At 40.7% G+C, this 20,932-nt stretch overlaps 1 protein-coding gene across 5 annotated transcripts in view; it reads left to right on the top strand.

Moving 5' to 3' along the window:
- STK38 (serine/threonine kinase 38) overlaps positions 1-20,932 on the top strand; it is a 121,877-nt gene that overhangs the window by 13,847 nt on the left and 87,098 nt on the right. For all 5 annotated transcript variants that reach the window (XR_004968764.1, XM_036316755.1, XM_036316754.1 and 2 more), the window contains exons 3-9: positions 392-443; positions 1,343-1,465; positions 3,352-3,435; positions 7,794-7,917; positions 10,022-10,176; positions 13,632-13,734; positions 14,990-15,051. Coding sequence is in view for 4 of the 5 variants with exons in the window: in XM_036316755.1 (XP_036172648.1) it covers positions 392-443; positions 1,343-1,465; positions 3,352-3,435; positions 7,794-7,917; positions 10,022-10,176; positions 13,632-13,734; positions 14,990-15,051 (703 nt within the window). In the remaining variant the exon portion in view is untranslated. The remainder of the gene's footprint in view (positions 1-391; positions 444-1,342; positions 1,466-3,351; positions 3,436-7,793; positions 7,918-10,021; positions 10,177-13,631; positions 13,735-14,989; positions 15,052-20,932) is intronic.

Below are 20,932 nucleotides of genomic sequence, written 5' to 3' on the forward strand. Positions count from 1 at the left end.
TTATTATTCTTTGTGGCAAGGAGGAGGAAGAAGATGTGAAAATAAAGGAAGTAGATATGGGGAGAGGGAGAGAAACACCCTGATATGAGGTTATCAAACACCAGCTGTTTGTGGTTTGTTAAGGAGGAAATACAGTTCTGACAGGAAAAAAAAAGAGAGAGAACTTTTCATTTCGAAATAAGATTGTTGCATTAACATCTTATACAGTCTGTTTCAAAATGTAGAACTAATGAGTGGGAATCTTTTCACTTGTCTTAGTAACTAATTTGTTACTTTAATGAGATCTTTTAAGATCTACCTGTTTTTGTCATTAAAAAACAATTCTTATGTTTGTATACGCTTTCCAGAAAATTACATTCAAATATTATTTCACATCTTTATTTATTTTTAGACAGAAGAAGTTAGAAAAAGTGATGGAAGAAGAAGGCCTAAAGGATGAAGAGGTAATTAAAATCAGAATTGTTTTCCCTTGAAACTCAGCATGGCAGGTTGTATCTTGTTCAGCATGTTGTTAGTCTTAGCGCCCATGCCCGGGGAAGGCTCTGCTCAGCAGCCCCGCGGGCGGCTGGTGCTTCTGGACTGAGGCACTCGTCCTTAACGAGTAAGCAGCCAGGAGAGGAACTTCTCCGGGTGCAATCATAGCAAGTCAGTTGGCATTAACTTAGAATTCCAAGAAAAGGAAGAGATGAAACCAATTTAAAATGTTAAAAAGCACAGTATAGCATACTTACAGAATTCACTGAAGAGGCTCCATAGAAGTGGGACAAACTTCTGAAATCATATTCAAGGCAGATCAGCCCTTTCCTCTAATGCCTCCGATGTGGTGGAGGAAAGCACAGTTAATAACTGCCCAAGGACCTGAAATGGCAGTGGAAATGCTTACAAAAATAGAAATAAATTACAGAACCCAGGAAAATGGTGAAAAATACCCCAGACTTACAGAGATAACAGAAAACTCGATTGTACAATGAACTGCAATGTGTAAAAACCTAGAGGGAAATGAAAACACACACACTTTTCTATAACGAAGGTTAAACGACAATGCGGGTCATCCCTCCTTCATTAGAAAGGCTGGAATGGTGGATGGCTGAGGGAGGTTGGTGCCGCGTCCCGAGAGGAAGCAACCACTCTCTGTTCAGTGTGGTGTGGTTCTGTATCTGAAGGCTGGGGGGAGGGGGGAGAAGTGAGCAGTGGGGTCCTTCTGTGGTGCTTTCCTGGGTGAGAAGATTATGTTTAGTCTGGTGTGGTTCTGGTTTCCAGATGGGTAAAGTCACAAGTATGACTTTGTTGGGGAATTTCAATTCCTCCCCCTCTCTCCTCTCACCCTTTATTTAAACATTAGAAACGACTCAGGCGATCAGCTCATGCTCGGAAGGAAACAGAGTTTCTTCGTTTGAAGAGGACAAGACTTGGATTGGAAGATTTCGAGTCCTTAAAAGTAATAGGCAGAGGAGCATTTGGTGAGGTAAAAACCCCACAGCTACAGCTACTTATCCAATGCGAAAGCCCACAGCACCTCAAAGCTTCTCATGTGCCATGAGCTCATGACTGTTGACATAAGTGAAGTATGGGGTAGCCCCACACCCTCACGGCTCTGTCTGCCTCCTCTTCCCCGCTCCACTGTCCCAGCTCTCGGATTGTTCTCCTCTGATGATGTTGATGTCTTAAGTATTGATGTAGGAGAGTTGAAAGGTAGAAGGGAACCAATACTTACTATATTGTTTTTCTCCTGTAATCATGACAGTAACTGATAGGTGACTCAGAGGGGATATATGTTGCAGTGGCACAGCCATTGACACCGCAACATATATGCAGTGGTACCAGAAGTCAGCCCAAGTTTCCGAGCTTAAAGCTCTTGTTTTTCCCAGTATGTAACACGTTGCCTCTCCGGGAGTGAGCTAAAAGCATATCTCCACTCTATATTTTTTCCTGCCTGCCTGGTACAGCTCTAAAAAGATGGCCCTGAGGGACAGGATTGTAGAAATGAGCTATGTAGGTAGTGGTAGAGAGTTGAGAGAATATGTAGCTTTGTCCCAGCTGATCTTGCAGATGCATCCTGCTTGGTCACAAGAGCAGTCTGGTGGGGAGGGTGTGCATGAGCCCATGCAATGTCATTTCCATTAATGGAAAACATCCAGAGTGGGTGACCAACTGTTGCCACAGTTTCATTATCTATAATAATAAAAGCGTAATATGCTAATTAGACTGGACATCCTTCCAGACGAAGCCAGGGCTGCGAGGGAAGCCCAGGTCCCGGGTGCCAGAGGGAAGCCGGTGCTGGCAGCCAGGGGAAGGGGAAGGCCTATTCTTGCACGAATTTCGTGCATCGGGCCTCTAGTCTTTGTATAATAGGTATGGCAACCCTGTACCCTCGGGGAAATGTAAGTGTATATTCAAAAGCACAGATGGAAGAGTAAATTGATCCCTGAGCATTCAGAATCCCTGTTGGCCCTTAAGAGAGGGAAATGGACAGTACCACCTCTAAATTGCTTTCTGCTCGGTGAGGAAGGGACATGGGGCTCAAGCAGGAAAAGAAAGGTGTGGGGAGAAGAAAACATACATGTGCTGGGAGAGGAAGGGAAGGATGTGCAGGGAATTGCCAGAGGTTTTTTGGGGGGTTTGTAGACTCTTAATTTTCTTTTCATTGATTTATTTATTCTCTCTGAAAAACATTGGAAAATTAAGAAGAGAGGAAAACTGCATAAAGTCCCATTTCCCTAGTTATATTTAGTTTTTTTTCCTTCAAGACATTTTTCCTACGCCATGAGCTTTTGCTATTGTTTTAAACATTGCTGTAATCACTTTCTTAGGTTTTCTGAGCTGACTGCATGACATGAGCCACGGGTTTAATGAGTCCTTAAGTTTGAAAGTGAGGATCCTGAGTTAGATCGTTTTGTCCTATTAGGGAGCCAAAGCAGATGTTTCTAGCACTGATTTCACTGGGTGTATAATATCTATTTTGGAACTTCAAAAAGCATTTTATTTTGCTTTGTTCTTGCTAGTTGCTTATATTAAAATTGTTACACTTTTTGCCCGACTGGCATGTCTCAGTGGTTGAGCATCAACCTATGAACCAGGAGGTCATGGTTCAATTCCTGGTCAAGGGCACATGTCTGGTTGCAGGCTCAATCCCCAGTGGGGGGCATGCAGGAGGCAGCCAGTCAATGATTCTCTCTCATCATTGATGTTTCTATCTCTTTCTCCCTCTCCCTCCCTCTCTGAAATCAATGGAAATAGATTTTTTAAAATATTTTTATACTTTTTCAGTTTAAATATTACTTCCTATAACACATGAAAGCATTAGCTTGGCATTGTGAATTTCTAACTTGGCATTCTTTTAATAACTTTTAGGTTCGGCTTGTTCAGAAGAAAGATACAGGGCATGTGTATGCAATGAAAATACTCCGTAAAGCAGATATGCTTGAAAAAGAGCAGGTAAAGCACAATTGTAGTTGGGATTTTAGTTACTTGATGAACTTTTTGTCTCCTAAAACTGTTCTTTTTGCTTATTTGAAATGTATATTCTTATTACAGTTTTCTTTAGCTCTGTCATGTATGAATATTTGTAGAGTATTACTTTTTTTATCCAACAAAGAAGTAGTAGTTACATATATTTTAAAAGTACAAATAATATTTCTATGTTATATGCAATCTTTTAAAAGTTGAAAGCCTATTAGAGAAGCACCTGCTCTCTGTGAATCCCAGTTGATCATAGTTGTCTTTGTCATGAGCCAATTTTGAGGTAACACTTGATGTGGTGGCGTGTTCCTTACTGGGAGCTGAGAGAGAGAAACTGCACACACCTTGGAACTGAGGCGTAGGCGTTAGAATTTGGGATTTGCCATCTCAGTGTGACTTCGTGTACTTCATTCTGTACACTGACACCAAAGTTGGATCTTCAGAGTAGCTTATCTTCACCTGGAAGAGAAGTCTTCTTTCTGAATGAATTTGTTAAAATATGTAAATGGCAGAGCAGTGTAGATTCTTCATTCATGAATAAGAACACTTTCTAAAGCCTAAGCCTACTTTGCAAATAGATTTATAAGATACATAAGTAGTTTATGCAAAATAAATTTTAAATATTGGACAGTGTATTAAGAAAGAGACTGCAGACATTCTGTAAATCTAGTTTAAGTTAGCTGCTTGCTCAAGAACAGATGGTGGTGGGTGGTGCCCGCAGACACCCCGTGAAAGACCCGGTGCTGCAGGAGGACCAGGAGAGCTCGGACACAGCCCACGAGCAGGGTGGAGGCGGCCCCGCCCGGCCCTTTCTGCCTCTTCAGAGGAGGTACAGTCACTGAGGCTTCATTTCAGTCCCAGCTCGACACTTGGAGTTTATATTTTCTCTTTAATTTTCATGTTACCCAGAAGCTTTAGACTTCAGGAATTTCGATTGAGAGTATCAAATACCCTGGCATAAGTCTTCAGACACTATAGTTTATGCTAACACCACCTATTAAAAATGCACACACCCTATTTATATTTTATCTAAAAATTTGTGTGTGGTTTGGCTGTAAGCACTGAAAGAGTTTCAGTTGATCCTGAAAAGGAAACTGTAAAACTGTATTATGATTAGTCAGAATATTTTGTATTTCACAAGTGCATTTTATTTTTACCAGACATGTTTCCCATAGGTTTACCCAAGGCTCAAAACCCCACTTTATCAAATAATTCACATTCAGTTAACATTTTAAAGAACGCACATCACATTCTCATTTGTTAGTCCTTCTTAGCATGTGCCAGTTCCGTAGCCTGGTGACAGAGATGATCCAGACACTGTCAACCATTTTCTCAAAGACTACCTTCTTCAGAATTAATTGCTAAAGTGTTTCTACATGAAAGTAAAGAAAGTGTTGGTTAGAATGAGGATTTGAGTCCATCTTGCCGTTGGACCTAACTCCCTAAGGAATAGGCCCTTTAAATACAGTTCCTCATGTTGTGACTCAACCATAAAATTATTTTTGTTGCTACTTCATAACTGTAATGTTGCTACTGTTATGAATCGTCATGTAAATATCTGATATGCAGGATGGTCTTAGGCGACCGCTGTGAAAGGGTCGTTCGACCGCCAAAGGGGTCGCGACCCACAGGTTGAGAACCGCTACCCTAAGGTTTGACCTCAGGGTGGTAAGTTAAAGTCATTGGCCCAGGCTCTCCCTGGCTAGCCATCCTGAAGGAGGAGCAACTGGTTATACTGGGTCGGATGGAAGTAGACCAGTGCAAGGCCATCACTTTTGAGTGTGGCTGGCAAAGTTTAGGCTCAGAGCCTACCTTTTTGCAGGCATAGGTAGGTGCCTTATTCAGAGGAAAAGGTTTTTGTTTGCTTTTACCAAACTGAGCAAGAATTAGAGCTGCCCACTGAGAATTCAGACTGTTATTCTGTCCCACAGGATGGACAGTTTTGCTACCTGGGAAATAAATACTAAAGGATAAGAGACCAGCATTTAGCTAGTTTCTTCATGTTTTTCTCCCAGCACAAAAGGAAATCCTCCAATTGTGACGCCAAGTCTAGTGTTAGCATTGGATAGAAGACTGACTTGTGTCTCTGCTTTCCTAGTGCCCAGGTAGTATCTCATTAAATATTTAAGGAGCAGGGGAAGGGGAACCTCTGGTGGGAGTTGCACCTCTGGCTCTTCTGTCCGTTACCCTCTATCCACCTGACTCCACTCCTAGTTCTTGAGGTCCTAGCTGCCGATTCAGCCCCAGGAGAGAAGGGCAAGGGAAGCTCCCAGTGCCTGTAGCTTTCCCCTCGGCACACAGGGAATGTTGTAGTCACCTTCTGTCCCCCAAGGCGAGCGGCGCTCTCAGCAGGGAGCAGCCTTAGCAGCAGCCAGGGGAGCAGAGGCAGGTGAGGGCTGCTTTGTACTGTCTTTGTGTCTGGTAATGGCTGTCAAAGCCATGGCTGCTGTTCAGCAAGTGGCATTAGTGTTTTCTGAAAGCTTTGGTCCTTTTTAAAGCTGAGCAATGGCAGTAGCTTTACCGGGCATTGTCGTGATTCATAGCGCTGTTCCTTATCACCCTGTGTTCCATTTTCCCACCCTCATGCTGCAAGTGAGATGTAAAAATGTATGTTTTCTGCTATTTAAAAATGCCTTGAACAATTTTAGTAGCAATTGAAAACTCAAATAGTAAGTAAACTCTATTGCCTTCAGGCCCCTGGGAGTTAGCAGGGAAGAATGAGGCAGGAGAGGTGTCAGACAGGAGAGAGGGGGAGGATTTGTGTCCATAGGGAAGAGTGCCTGGCTTTGCTAAAGACATTCCAATAAAACAAACAAGCATATAGAACACTGTGTGAGTTTGCCAACAGGAGTGCCAGTTTGTGAACCTTGATACATCTTTGCCTCTGAACTTACTGTAAACCCAAGCCCTGTGGCATGTTAAGACCAAAATATCTCTTCAAGGCTTGGACTGGGTTTAATAAATTTAAATCTTATTCAACCCAACTTTGCATCTTGTGACACATAAGAGGAGAGGGGGTGGGATTTGATAATATGCAGCACTGTTTTGATTACTATTATATATTAAATTAGATAAGGCAAATTTCATAATAAAACATTATTTTAATGAATTCCAGTTCTCCCAAACCTTCGGCAACTTGGTCTCCTTAGCTAGATATTTCAGTAAGAGTAGGAAACGGGAAATGTCATAAATCTGAACCTAAAACTTCCCTTAGGTGTTCTTATATTTCAGTTCAGTAAGAATTTATCGAGCACAGCCTCTGTGTATAGCAGCGCCCTACATGCTGTGGTATCATAGTGTTCTAGAATGGTCAGCCAGGGCACCATCATTGCCGATACCTTTGCACACCTGGATCAGGACTTGTTTAGAGAGTCTCATCTTGAGACTTACCTTTATCATAAAAGATTACATTAGTTGCCCCCTTATCTGCAGTTTCACTTTCCGTGGTTTCAGTTACCTGTGGTCAGCTGTGGTCTGAAAACATTAAATGGAAAGTTCCAAAAATAAACACTTTATACATTTTAAGTTGAGCACCTTTCTGAGTAGTGTGATGTCATCTTGCACCATCCTGCTCCATCTGCCTGGCATAAAACCTGCCTTTGCCCGTGTGTCTACGCTGTGCTGTTAGCCACCGAGTAGCCGTCTCGGTGATGCGACGGACTGATGTGGTGTAGCAGGGCTTGTAGAATGGCCCTAAGCATAAGAGTAGTGATGCTGGCCATCAGGTATGCCACAGAGAAGCCGTAAAGCGCTTCCTTAAAGTGAAAAGGTGAGTACAGTGCGATAGGATATTTGGTGAGAGACCATATTCACATAAGTTTTATCACAGATATTGTTATAATTGTTCTATTTTATGATTAGTTATTGTTGTTAATCTCTTACTGTGCCTAATTTACAAGTTAAGCTTTATCATCAGTGTGAAAGCATAGCATATATGAGGTTCCATGCTGTCCTTGGTTTCAGGCATCCACGTGGGGTCTTGGAAAGTATCCCTCTCCGGTAAGGAGGGATTACTGTATTAGAACAAGAAGATGCAAAATCATAGTAATTGTGACTAATCAGAGGGTTGATTTTTAGCACTGTTAAAGTTGCCATTTGCATTACAGCCATTCATTTTGCCATTTTTAAAAACTTTCATCACTTAATTTTTCATTATCAAATATCTTCAAGCCTAATGTTGTCAATTTTGAGTTAGTAGGTTTGCCTAAGTGTAAATTAGATCTTTTGCATCATCACAATTTAATACTCAAAATAGTATTTAAATTGTTTAAACAAATATACAGTCTAATAAAGCAGAGCAAGTCTTGTCATTAATCAAATGCATATACCTCCAGGTTGGCCACATTCGTGCGGAGCGTGACATTCTAGTGGAGGCAGACAGTTTGTGGGTTGTGAAAATGTTCTATAGTTTTCAGGATAAGCTAAACCTCTACCTAATCATGGAGTTCCTGCCTGGAGGTAATTACTTGACGATGAAAGGTCATTTTTCCTTTTTGTTCTGTGGTTTCTTTCTCACCTCAATTAACCCTCCTTTCTAATCCGTGCTCACAAAGTTACTTTCTCTATCTTTTTTAGGTCTGTAAAGGAAGTCAATAACCTGTCTTGTGCTGGGTGCCTTTCTACAATTCTTAGTGCCATAAAAGTAACCTTCTCATTCATTCCCATGATTTCAGATGGACATTTCTTTCTTTTTCTTCTAAATATATAGGAATAAACTAGGGACTCTGCCTGCTCTCCTGTCAATGGGAATCATGTATAATCAGTTACCTAAGTGAAAAAATTGAAACTATAACATTCTTTGCTTCAATTCTTTTGTTTCCTTTTCTATAACATATTAATAAGGAGTGAATTTCTCATTACCTGTATTAGTAGCCAGCTCCAATTTCTCATTTCTGAAATTTTAAGTTTATGTAACTCAGCATGTGTATCTCCCGAGGTAGCTCCAAACAAACCCAGAGCAGGGCATACCATTTCTTCTGGGAAACACAGTCTGTCCCCAGCGAGCATGTGAACTGTGAGCAGACGGGTGGGGAAAAAAGAAAAGTTTTTCTTTTTTTGTTCTACAGCAAAGCAACTATTGTGGCATAACCTTTTGATCTTACGACAACCTTTAGTTAGATCTAGGGTCATCAGCAATTTTTTTTATTAACAATTGATGAAGATGAGAAAAGAGACTGATAGCGTGAGGACAAACTTTATTATTTAGATGCCAATTGTTAAATAGTCACCAGCCCCTGGACATGTGCTCCCCAGGCCTCACCTGCACAATCTCCCATAGCCTCCCATGTCTCCTGGACCCTGCCCTTTGCCTGGGTGGAGCTGGCCCACAGAGCCATAGACCATCTGGCCTGAGCTCTCTGACCTGGACAGGCTCCCCAGGGGAGGCCATTGGCTTCTCTCCTGGGCCAGTGTCAGGCCATGCGGCTACCTCAGAGCTGGACTGAGGACGGTATCCCTGTGCCACTAGTGTGTCTCCAGACTGACTGTGTGGCTGCCAGGAGTGCGTAGGGATTCATATTTTTCAAGTCTTGGGTCAAAAAAGAGAGCATTTTAATAAAAGGTTTGATTATTTTTTGCCTGGGGGTAAAATACCCACTTTTCTCTAAGAACTTAAAGTTCCCCAAAAGTTATAAATGAAATGAAATTTAAAAAGCAGCATGATGCTCTGTTAACACCAGGTTTCTTTCTCTTTCCCCTATTTTCTAACATAGATGGCTTTTTATGAGATCTAAACTGAACCTTTCCTGTTTCTCTAAGCTTTAACTACTTATACATGTTTGCTTTGCTTTTGTCTAACCGTTGAGTTAGGACCAGAATCTTTGTTTTGCCATTTTATGTTGCTGGTATTAAGCAGAAAGAATTAAATTTTGACTTTGCAGAAAACAAGGAGGTTACCTTTAATTGCTGAACTATTGATGCTATGTTGTAAAAATTGCATAAAGCATATTAGTGTATATTTAAATACAATAAAACACTGGATGAAAAAACCCCCTGATCGTGGGAGATGATCAGTGTGCACTTTGGGGAGGCAACTCTCACACGGTCTCTGTGGAGATGTTCACTTTAGCTTCTGCGGACACGCACTTTGCTGCCTTTGAAAGTAGAAGTTGGAGAGCTTGTTTCCAGCCTCCCCAGTGTTACCTTTCTCTATAACAATGGCAATGCATCCCATGTGGAAATGCCATTTGGTCCTAGAGAAGTTTGCAGATATTTGTGCGAAGTTAAAAGTGAAGTAGCTTTTATTCCCAGTTCAAAAATTTATCATAAGCAAATTTACTTTTTTTTTTTTTTAATGTGAGAGAAGTTTTCTTTTTCTCTCAAAGTAAAGCGGAAACCATAGCTCAGTGGCAAGCATCAGTTAGCTTAGGCGGAAGTGCTTTGCTCCCGTGCGGTGAACTTTACCTGTAGAAACGACTTCCTGTTTCTGCCATAGTGGTAGTGTGTGTCAGGCCCTGGAACACAGCAGAGGCCTTATGTTGGCAGGTGGGAGGGCAGGCACACCTGAAACTGGCTTACTCATGCGCTGTGTGTGTGCGGTGGTTTTGTATCTTCTTTTTTACAGGGGACATGATGACCCTCCTGATGAAAAAGGATACTTTGACAGAGGAGGAGACTCAGTTTTATATAGCAGAGACAGTGTTAGCCATAGACTCCATTCACCAGCTTGGATTCATCCACAGAGACATCAAACCAGACAACCTTCTCCTGGACAGCAAGGTACCACGGTGGGGGGGGGGCGGATGGTAGCAGCATGACTCAGGTGTATTTACCAATCTGAGCAGCCTCTGCTTTAACACCTGCACTGCCATGGCAGTCACTGTAGGGAAGCTGTGGAGCTGTGAACTACCTTGTATGTTTCTCTCTCTTTCTTTTAAAATATATCTTTATTTCAGAGAGGAAGGGAGAGAGAGAGAGAGAGAGAGAGAGAGAGAGAGAGAGAGAGAGAGAGAGAGGGAGAGAGAGAGAGAGAGGGAGAGAGAGAGGGAGGGAGAAAGAAACAGCAGTGATGAGAGAGAATCATTGATCGGCTGCCTCCTGCACACCCCCTACTGGGGACTAAGCCTGCAACCCAGACATGAGCCTGATTGGAAATTGAACTGTGACCTCCTGGTTCATAGGTCGATGCTCAACCACTGAGCCACACTGGCTGGGCCTCTCTTTTTTAAAAAACAAAAACAGGTACGTTTGCTGTTACCTTCTTTCTCGGAAAGGTTTATGATTCTATAATTTTTTAAAGAATTTTATTTATTGATTTGAGAGAGAAACATGGATTTATTGTCCTACTTATTTATGCATTCATTGGTTGATTCTTGTATGTGCCCTGACTGGGGATTGAACCCACAACCTTGGCATATCGGGATGATGTTCTAACCAACTGAGCTACTCGGCCAGGGCATGATTCTGTTATTTGATTGAATGTTTGTTTTAAAAATAAAGGACATTTTGAAAATGATTAAGAGTAAAATTGATTTAGAACGTTATTTTGTAATAAAGCCGAAGATCATCATCTTTCCTCAGCAGATACTTACATCGATGCATCACTTACTGAGAACCCCTCTGTCGGGCAGCCTCATCAGTTGAGGCACCCAGCCACAAACTGGGAAGTGAGGCACAACAGCAACCACCACAACACTTCGTCACAAGTTTAGATTCCAGATCTTATGCCCTCTGTTTAAGAGGCTGCTCATGCCGAAACCAGTTTGGCTCAGTGGATAGAGCTGCAGACTGAAAGGTCCCAGGTTCAATTCCGGTCAAGGGCATGTACCTGGGTTGCGGGCACATCCCCAGTAGGAGGTGTGCAGGAGGCGGCTGATCGATGTTTCTCTCTCATCGATGTTTCTAACTCTCTATCTCTCTCCCTTCCTCTCTGTAAAAAATCAATTAAAAATATATTAAAAAAAAAAAAAAAGAGGCTGCTCAGCCCCTGTAATGGTCTTCTTATATTTATCATTAGACATGCAAACGAGCTCACTTGCTTGGTTCTTAAACTCACAGCAAATCCGCAGAGAACCCCCTGTGCTGGGTGGTTGCTGGGTCCTCCTTGGAAGTCTCTCCACCTCTGGGCCTCACTTTTCTGTAAAGTGAACATATTGATCAAGAGACGCTCCAAAGTTCCTGCCTTCTGTTCTGTTACGTGTAATTGTTTTAAGTAGAAAAGTAAATTTATAACTTTCTTGCTGTGCTAAAAAAACGGAATTTTTTTCTTTAAAAACCCTTCTCTTTCTGTTTCAAAAGGGCAGGAGATTTGTCAGATAATTTCTTCTGATTAGTAGCTCTTCCTTCATTATAAGAATAATGCACATACACAGTAGGAATTTGAGCAATGCAGAGAGTTACAAAGAAGAAAAGTACTGATAATCTCATTGTTCAAAGATAAGCACTATTTTGGTATAATAGCTTCAGTATCTTTTCTGTTTGTGTCAATAATTTCTATACAATTAGGTCCTCAAAGTAAATAGCTTGGTATTCTTGGTATTTAAAATGCTAATGTATATGAGAATATTTTTCTGTGTCATTAAGTCCAGATATATTTTTAATAAGGCACTGGCCCTACTTCGTTGGTCTTGGGTTCACAGGCACTGGTCCTGTACCGCCGATGCCTTAGTGCTGGCGTAGTTGTACCCTGTAGTCTATGTAAAGGTTCAGCAAACGTTGAAGGCTAAATCTTAGGGACTGAATCTAGCTGAGGAGGCAGGGAGGGCCCTGCTAGGGGCGCGTTTGCTCTCTGTAGTATGCTAGCCCAGACTTGTAGAATAAATGTTCTCACAAGCAGGCTCATTTGTGTGTTCAGCCATATAGTTTGTTGAATTGAAAATGTAGCAGTTTTGAGTTTCTGCTGTATACTCAGAATAGCTACAGGATTCTCTGAAAAATGTAGGCTTGCATAACATTTGCTCCAGGCACTGCTCTTTAAGACACACTCTTTTCTTAGAGGTGTCCAGGTGAAACATGTAATTATGAGAACTACGAATTAAACTCTGTTCCTTGACTTGTAGAACAAGTTATTTGCAGATCTGAAAACAAAGATATCAGGTTAATAGGCTCAAAGCTGTCTTTGTTTGGCAGTGTTACACACACACACGCCCCTAATGGGGTTAATTTCTCCCCCCGCCCCCCCATACTGATTTCAGAGAGGAAGGGAGAGGAGAGAAAGACAGAAACATCAATGAAGAGAGAGAATCATTGACTGGTTGCCTCCTGCACACCCCACACTTGGGATCGAGCCAGCAACCCAGGCATGTGTCCTGACATAATGGAACTGTGTCCTGATTCAAGGTGGACACCCAACCCCTGAGCCATGCCAGCCGGGATTTTAAAAACAAAACAAAATAAAACCTGACCCTCAAGCAGGGCTGCTGTAGCCTTGTCCCCTGGGAAATTGTATGTTGGGGCCTGAAGGAAGGTGGTATCATGGAGTGACCACACACGTTGAAGTCATCGGGGCTCAGACGGCCACGCCACTTCTAAGTGTGTGACCTTGAGCAGCGCAGATCGCTGAGCATCCGGATTCCCTCCCCTATTTTTGGGCTTACCTCCTCTACTTGAAATTTAACCACTCAAGAACACCCGCCTCTTTCTTAGGGCTAGTTATGTGCCAGGCACCAAGTTAGGAGCCTTGTGTGCGTTAATTCTCATCATTCCTGCTAGGCAGATGTCATTGTCCCCTTTTCCAGATGGGTTGGGTGCAGAGGTGAGCCAATCCTGGTTGGCAGAGAAAGAGCTTGTTGATTTCTGGTTTCGGTTCTGCCATGTCACCAGCGAGCCATTTAACAACTCTGAGTCTGGGAAGTGTGGCCTCAGAGTTATGAATGAGACAGCACCGGGGTGCTTGTAGTCCACATTGCAGTGAGAGGAAAGAATTGGGGGTGAAGTGAGCAAAAGTATGAGGGGGATGTTAGGTAAGCAGCGGTGTACTAAGTCATTTGAGTATTATCTGTAAACATTAAAAATGGTAATTTCTAAGACTATATATATATATATGAAGTGAAATTCTCTTTAGATGCTATCGAGGGTTCAGCTATGTTTAAATATTCATATTTAGACAAAAATAAAGACAATATGCAAAATTGAAAATACTTTTATTAGTGTAATAGAACTTGGGGTGATCTTACGAGGACACTGCTGTGTTCCACATCCACGAACGCTCATCCGTGGTCTCTTCTTCCCCACAGGGCCATGTGAAACTTTCTGATTTCGGCCTTTGCACAGGCCTGAAGAAAGCACACAGGACAGAATTTTATAGGAATTTGAACCACAGCCTTCCCAGTGATTTCAGTAAGTGTTAACAGTGATGTTAGCCTTTTTATTCCTTAACTGGGCCTAGTAGAGCTGGTCCCCTGGTAACCAGAATATGCAGGACAGATTAGGAGAGTCTCCCTTTGAGTCTTTTTTTTTTTTTTTAATCCCGAGGATATTTTTCCATTGACTTTTTAGAGAGGGTAGAAGAGAGAAGGAAAGACAGAAACATCGATATGAGAGAAACACATCGATTGGTTGCCTCCTGCACAAGCCCCGAGCAGGGCCTGGACCAGGGAGGAGCCTGCAGCCGAGGTATGTGCCCTTGACTGGAATCAAACCTGGGACCCTTCAGTCCGCAGGCCGACGCTCTATCCACTGAGCCAACCAGTGAGAGCCCTTGGAGCCTTTAGAGCAGCCGTGGGCAAACCACAGCCCGCGGGCCGGATCCGGCCCGTTTGAAATGAATAAAACTAAAAAAAAAAAAAAAGACCGTATCCTTTTATGTAATGATGTTTACTTTGAATTTATATTAGTTCACACAAACACCCCATCCATGCTTTTGTTCCGGCCCTCCGGTCCAGTTTAAGAACCCATTGTGGCCCTCGAGTCAAAAAGTTTGCGCACCCCTGCTTTAGAGAGTGAAATGACTTGTACTTGTGTAGTGAGGCCAGAGAAGTGTCCCCAGTGTGTTAAGACGGATGTCGTAAAGAGCTTGCTTTGGAGCTCTATGAGAAGGTTCCTGGGGAGGAATTTGGGGCAGTAGAGGAGGAAGTCCTGGGAACAGTTCCAGAACAGATTTATCCTACATGCTCCTTTCTGTCATGGCAGAAAGAAATTTATCTTTATGAGTGTTACTTTCACTATCAATCAAACCACTGAAATTATATAGTAAAGCTACAGTTCATCTTAGAGAGCTTATATCAAATAATGTATTATAAACCCTGGAATCTCTGATTAACAATTACTGCTCTTGGAAATTTGATGGTAATTTTGAGAAATTGTAAATGTTTTAGGTCCATTTTGGGACCTTTGCTTCTGATGAGACTGAATTTCCGGTAATTCTGATGAAATTCCCTGTAGTTCTGATCAAGGCTGTGCTCTCTGTAGCCACATGATGCATGTGGAAGTGCTGTTTGATCTCATTGTGTGATTCTTTGAACAAATGCTTGCTGGGAAATGTGTCATCCAAAGTTACTGATGTGTTGGCAGACTTTTGGTTTGGACCAGAGCCTAAAAAAGTAGTAAACATTCCTGTCTGACTTTGAATAGAACTTGTTTTCTCTACTTTTAGCTTTCCAGAACATGAATTCCAAAAGGAAAGCAGAAACCTGGAAAAGAAATAGACGTCAGCTAGTAAGTAATCTCTGTAGCTTCTTAAATGCTACAAGCCAAGTATGAATATGTTAAAAAATATGCACATAAATTTGCAGCACATCTATCCCTTGCTTTTCAGATGATCTTAATAGCGTGCTGTTGTCATTTGGAAGCAGATGATACTAGGTTGTTTCGGTTGTGTCATTTTCAGTAGATGACCTCATTCTGACCTTTACATTGGTGACAACCCCTTTCTTTCCTATCCCACCATTTCCCTATTGTTATGACGGTAAAGGGGTCATATTTAAGCTCCAGGTCTCTCAAAATGAAACTAAGCACATATATCTACCCAGAGCTTTAAGACAATAATGGTTCACAAACTTCTAAAATTTTGATTCACTTCAGCAAGTCATTACTCCTCGATTTACCTGCTCCACCCTTTTCTATTTTGTGGTAGGAAAAAGAACCAGGTGTTTAAAATTGGAGAGAAATTTAAGGGAAATGCTTATTACTTACTTTATGGATATTTGAGCAAATACACATAAAATTATGTGTCACAGGCTTAAAAAATAACATTGGATTTATCTTGATCGTATGTAGGAAGTTATTTAAGTGATACAAATTCACCAGTGAAATGTTGCTATTAGCAAGCTTTTATTCTGATTCATTAGTTTATATTTGAAGTGCAATGTACATGTCCTACTGTCTAGTTATTGGGAAATTCATAGAAATGTGAATCACTGCATACTTAGGCTTTGCTAGAAACCTGCAGCAAATGAGGTTGACGATGGTAGAGCTGAACTAAAAGCTGGCTATCAGAAAGCAAGAGCAGCAGCAGTGGGAGGCTGTGACTAACTAGGAGTGATGAGCGTGTGTGCGTATTACATAGACATGGTGGCACTTCTGCTTGTGACGTATACAGATACAATAGTAACTTGGAGGTGGGCTGGATCCTGGTTTTCAGCCAAATTTCTTGGTAAAATACTGAATTAGAGTTCTCTATAGTGTTTTTAATGACTGACTTAGTAGGTCACTAGTCATGTGATGTGAAAATGGAAGCCTGTAGAATTGTTTGAAAAAGAATCAAAGGAAGGCTTGCTTTTTAAAAAAATTTTACTTGAGGCCCATATGTGGGCTCAGACTATGTTTTCTGCGTATTATGATTTTTATGTTAAACCTGGGCCTTGGGAGAGGCAATAACTTAACCCAAATACTTTTGGAGATACAGTAACTGAAATTAATCTTTGATAATCAGGGGTAGTTAGTGACATCGTAGTCTCTATTGCTTAGGAATTCTGATATTCTTTAAATGTCTAAATTCTGTATGTGGTTAAAAACTTTCCGTAGCTTGGTGAGGGTTAGGGAGTGTCGAAACAGATCTGGCCAGGTGCTTCTGTTGTGTCTCTCCATAGAGCAGATCTTACCTTGGCTGCACATCAGGATCACCTGGAACTTCAGAACATACTGTGTCTGGGTGCACCCCAGAGATTCTGGTTGACTTAGTTTCGGGTATAGAGTTTGGGTATCTGATTTTCAAAAGGACTCTGGGTGATTGCCCTATGCAGTGAAGGTTGAGACTATTTCTTAACAAAAGCTTCTGCATTAATTGGGACATTGACATTTACCTATGTTTTGGAAGCTAACAAAAGGTAAGGAATCTTCTTTGATTTTTAATTTTTTAAATAAAAGCAAGCCAACATTTAACCTTTGGCCGCTGTACTACTACTTATTTTTGGGTTAATTAAGCTTAAGTACCTTAAGTTATTCTTATACTTTGAGATGGGCTTAATGCTATTTGACACGCACAGAGGGTCATGTCAGGCTTACTAGGAACCTGCAGTAGGTCTGTAAGGAAGGGGAGCTCACTGTTGCTGTATTTGGAATTCACTGTCCTTTAATAGTTCAAATGTTGTGTAGTTTTTAAAAATCTTAGTAAACTAAGGTTCTCATGCTGTGATTAATGTTCTGACATTTTTGTTTTTTCTATGGTAGAAATGGAAATGTATTAAAGTCATCCTCGTATTATCAATTTTAATAACTTGAAGAAAATAAAACTACTTCTCAGTCTTCACAGGGTCAATTAACCCTGTGCTTTTGACCTTTCATAGGCCATCCCATTCAGCCAGAACCAAACAGGAGGTTAATATTAGTTAATGCTTAATGTAGATTTACTGCTCTAGGTTAAGCCTATCATATTGTTCACCCACCCTATTACTGTTCTTTCTTTTTCTTTTTAAAAATCTTTATTGTTGCAATATTACATATGTCCCCTTTCCCCCACCCCCATTGACTGACCCCTTGCAGCCCACTCCTGCCCCCGGCCTTCACCACCTTACTGTCTGTGTCCAAGGGTTATGCATGTATGCAGACAGGTTCCCACCCACCCTGCCTTCCATCTGGGATTCGTCAGTCTGTTACTTTTCAGTCCATTGAGAACCACTGAATAAAGTAGAGGTTTAAGGATCACTCCTTGGCTGCTTAAATTATATTGTAATGTTTTAAATAGCTGTGTGGTCTTGGGTAACCTTAGGCCTAGTAACTGATTAGGAAATAGGTATGAGTCAGCTTTAAGTTATTAACCACAGAGGTAAGAGTCGAAGTGCATCTAGGCATCTGATCTTTGCTAATGTATTTATTTTTTTAGTGTAGAAGTTATCGAAGTGTTTGAGTAGGAAGTGAAATTGCTTTATTTTCCCCAAAATCCTAAATGAAATAGTAAGTTGGAACATGCCGTGTTTGAAAATGACTATTAACAACTGACAAAGCTCTTAAAAGTGCAGCTCTAATTAACACTGAAAATATCCAGAGACCAAAAAGGAAAAGGAGACAGATCTGAGGTATTAAGAGCTTAGTATGGAAAACAGACAAAAGTGTGGGAAGGGGGCAGTCCTTCGACTAGTTCGTGAAAATGAGAGTGAGCTCCTGAGGCTGGGCTCTAGTCGCAGCCGCGTGTATCACAGGGCTGTGCCTGCTGCTGGCTGTACTTTGTAACTGCAGGAGTCTTTCAATGCCTTAGTATCTTGAAGTAATTCTTTTCCTGTGGCAATAGATCTCTGGTTTCGTAATAGAAATCTCTGAACAAATAAGGTTTACTTAATAGTCAGCTTTGCTGGAATAAATCTAGTCCCTAAATTGAAGGGTTTCTTCTTGGGGCCCAATCCATATTTTAGAATTCAAGCTTTAAAACAAAATAAAACTGGCATTTATGTTATTTAATATGTATAGTTAAAGAAAATACTGTGCAATTATGTATGTGGAATAAGTGGATTTCTGTCTTAGAGTAAAGACAAAATAAATTGTAGATGAAAAGTAAAACTTTGACAATTTTAGAAGCAAATACTTGTATCTTTATAACCTCAGAGTAAAGAAAGACTTCTCAAATATCATAAAAGAAGTACAAATCATAAAGAAAGTGTTTTATTTTACTGCTTATAAAAAACACACACAACTTTCTGTATGTTGAAAGACATAAAGGAGTAGATAAGTCATGTGGCCCAACTACTTTGGAATTGTCTTGCAATTCACGTGCATATCCTGCAACCCAGCAATTCCACCCCTAGTCATGTGCCTTGGAGAAATGCTTGTACCTGTAAATCAGGAGACACGCCAAAGAACGTTTATTGCATTTTCATAACAGCAAAAAAAAACACAAACAAACCCCAAACCATGGAGATTACTCAGTGGTTCTTGTCCATCTACAGGAAAATGGTTACATTCTGGAATAGAATATTTTACAGCAGTGAAAACAACTGAACTACAGCTACATGTGATATCACGGATCAATTTTAGAAACAAAACATTCAGAGGACAAATCAAATAGCAGAAGGCTGCATGTAGAATGATGCTGTTTTTACAAAGCTCAGAAACAAAACTAAAAATGATTTAGAGAGACACACGGCAAAAAATTAAATTTCTTTTTAAAAGCAGAGGAATGATAAACATAAAATTGAGCATATAGAGTTTAGGAGAGCCCGAGGATGGGGTGAAATGGGATGAGTACACTTTTAGTTTTAATGGTATTGGTAATATTTTGTTTTTTCAGTTGAACTCGAGAGTATTTGTTTTCATTATTATTCTTTATAATTCAATAATTACACATTTTTGGTATGGACAAATATTGCATCATTAAAAAAAATCAATAAATGATAAGCCTCCAATTGGGAGAAGATATTTGCAATATGTGAAACTATAAAGGATTAATGTCCTGAATCAGGATTAATGCCCTGGATTTATTTTTAAAATTCCTCTGAATCAATAAGAAAAAAGATAATGCAACTAAAAAAAAAAACTAATGGGCAAAGGATCTGAACTCCAAGGAATTCACAGGAAAAAAAAAAAAGACCTTAATGTCTAATTAACATATGCACTCAACCTTACTGAAAATAAGGGAAATGCAAATTAAAACAGTGAGATCCATATCATATTCATCAGATTGGTAAAAATTAAAACGTTCAACAGAGCTAAGTATGGGTGAAATATGAAACATAGGAGCTCCTCCCCCCTGGGGTGATTAAATGGGCATAACCACATGGAAGGACAATTGGAAGACGGCTAATTAAGTAGAAGACCAGTGATACTATTTCTCTCACATTCTCTAGTGAAATCTTTGCACAAGTGCCCAGGAAATGATACAAGAATGTTCATTCAGGTGTTTTTGTTATAGTGAAACATTGGAAGCAATATAAGTGTCCATTTATGGGAGAATGAATAAAAAAACAACACCATGACATTTGTGTAATGAAAAAGTATATAGTAGTAAAATGAGTGAAAGAATTACGTAAATTAATCTTGTGTATAATTGGAGTAAAACAAGCAAGCCTTGTAAAATAATACAGATCGGTGTGAAATCCTTTATTAAAAGTTGAAATATACAGGAAGTAATATGTCACTGGCAGAATATTCATACCAGCATAGCAAACAACTTCAGGGTGGTTTTAACTTTAGTGGAGGGAGGGACCGGGGATCTGGCTTTAGTCTTTCTTCAGTTTCACTTTTAAAAAAAAGACAAGTGATCTAAACCAAATGTGGCAGATTATTTAACCTCTCTTTAAGATGGGTAATAATTACATGTGTGTTGTTTGTGTTTTGTTTCTGTATGTTTGCAGTATTTCACAATAAATACTTTTTAAAACCAACACAGCTGTACTTTTAATGTTGGAGATTATGTGATAGGAAAGCACCTCGCGTGGAGCCTTCCAGCTGGTCCGGCTCCGGTGCCGAGCACACTGGCAGGCGTGGCTGTGCTCCCCCAGGACTGCAGTCTGGGGCACGAGACGAGATTCCCTGCATTTATAAACACTCCTCTCACAACTAGTCATAGAGATAGTTAAGTTTGGTAAATAGACATTTATAAACCTTTGACCTATAGGATATACCTTTAGCTTTTAATAATAAAAACTTCCCTTTATGATTTTCTCAAATCAAAGAATGGATATAGTGGAAAGAGGCATGGTTTGGAGCAAGAGAATTTCCAAGCCGCACTCTGCCACTTAACTCGTTCTTGGGCAAAGCCATTTTGATCGTCAGATTTTTTTAATCTGCAAAATTGGATTAATAAAGTCCTCTTTGCTCAGTTTTGTCAGGACTAAATAGTCTCATAAGCATGTAAGAAGTATAGAGCCCGGCACTTCCTGGATGCTCAGTAAATTATGACTAGTTGTCATAGGTACCTGTCACGACAGGCACTAGTAGGCTTTGGGTCCCTCACCTCACTGACAGCTTTAGTGTTCATTTTGGAAGTCCTCTGGCAAATCAGGTTTGCCATTAAGTAGCGAGGCCTTCCTGCATGTTTGGTTTGTGGGTAGCTGTAGACCAGGGGTAGGGAACCTTTTTCCTGCCCAGGGCCATTTGGATATTTATAACATCATTCACAGGCCATACACAATGATCAACTTAAAAATTAGCCTGCTGTCTTTGGTCA

The sequence above is a fragment of the Myotis myotis genome, unplaced genomic scaffold, assembly GCF_014108235.1.
Source record: "Myotis myotis isolate mMyoMyo1 unplaced genomic scaffold, mMyoMyo1.p scaffold_m19_p_7, whole genome shotgun sequence".
NCBI lineage: Eukaryota > Metazoa > Chordata > Mammalia > Chiroptera > Vespertilionidae > Myotis > Myotis myotis.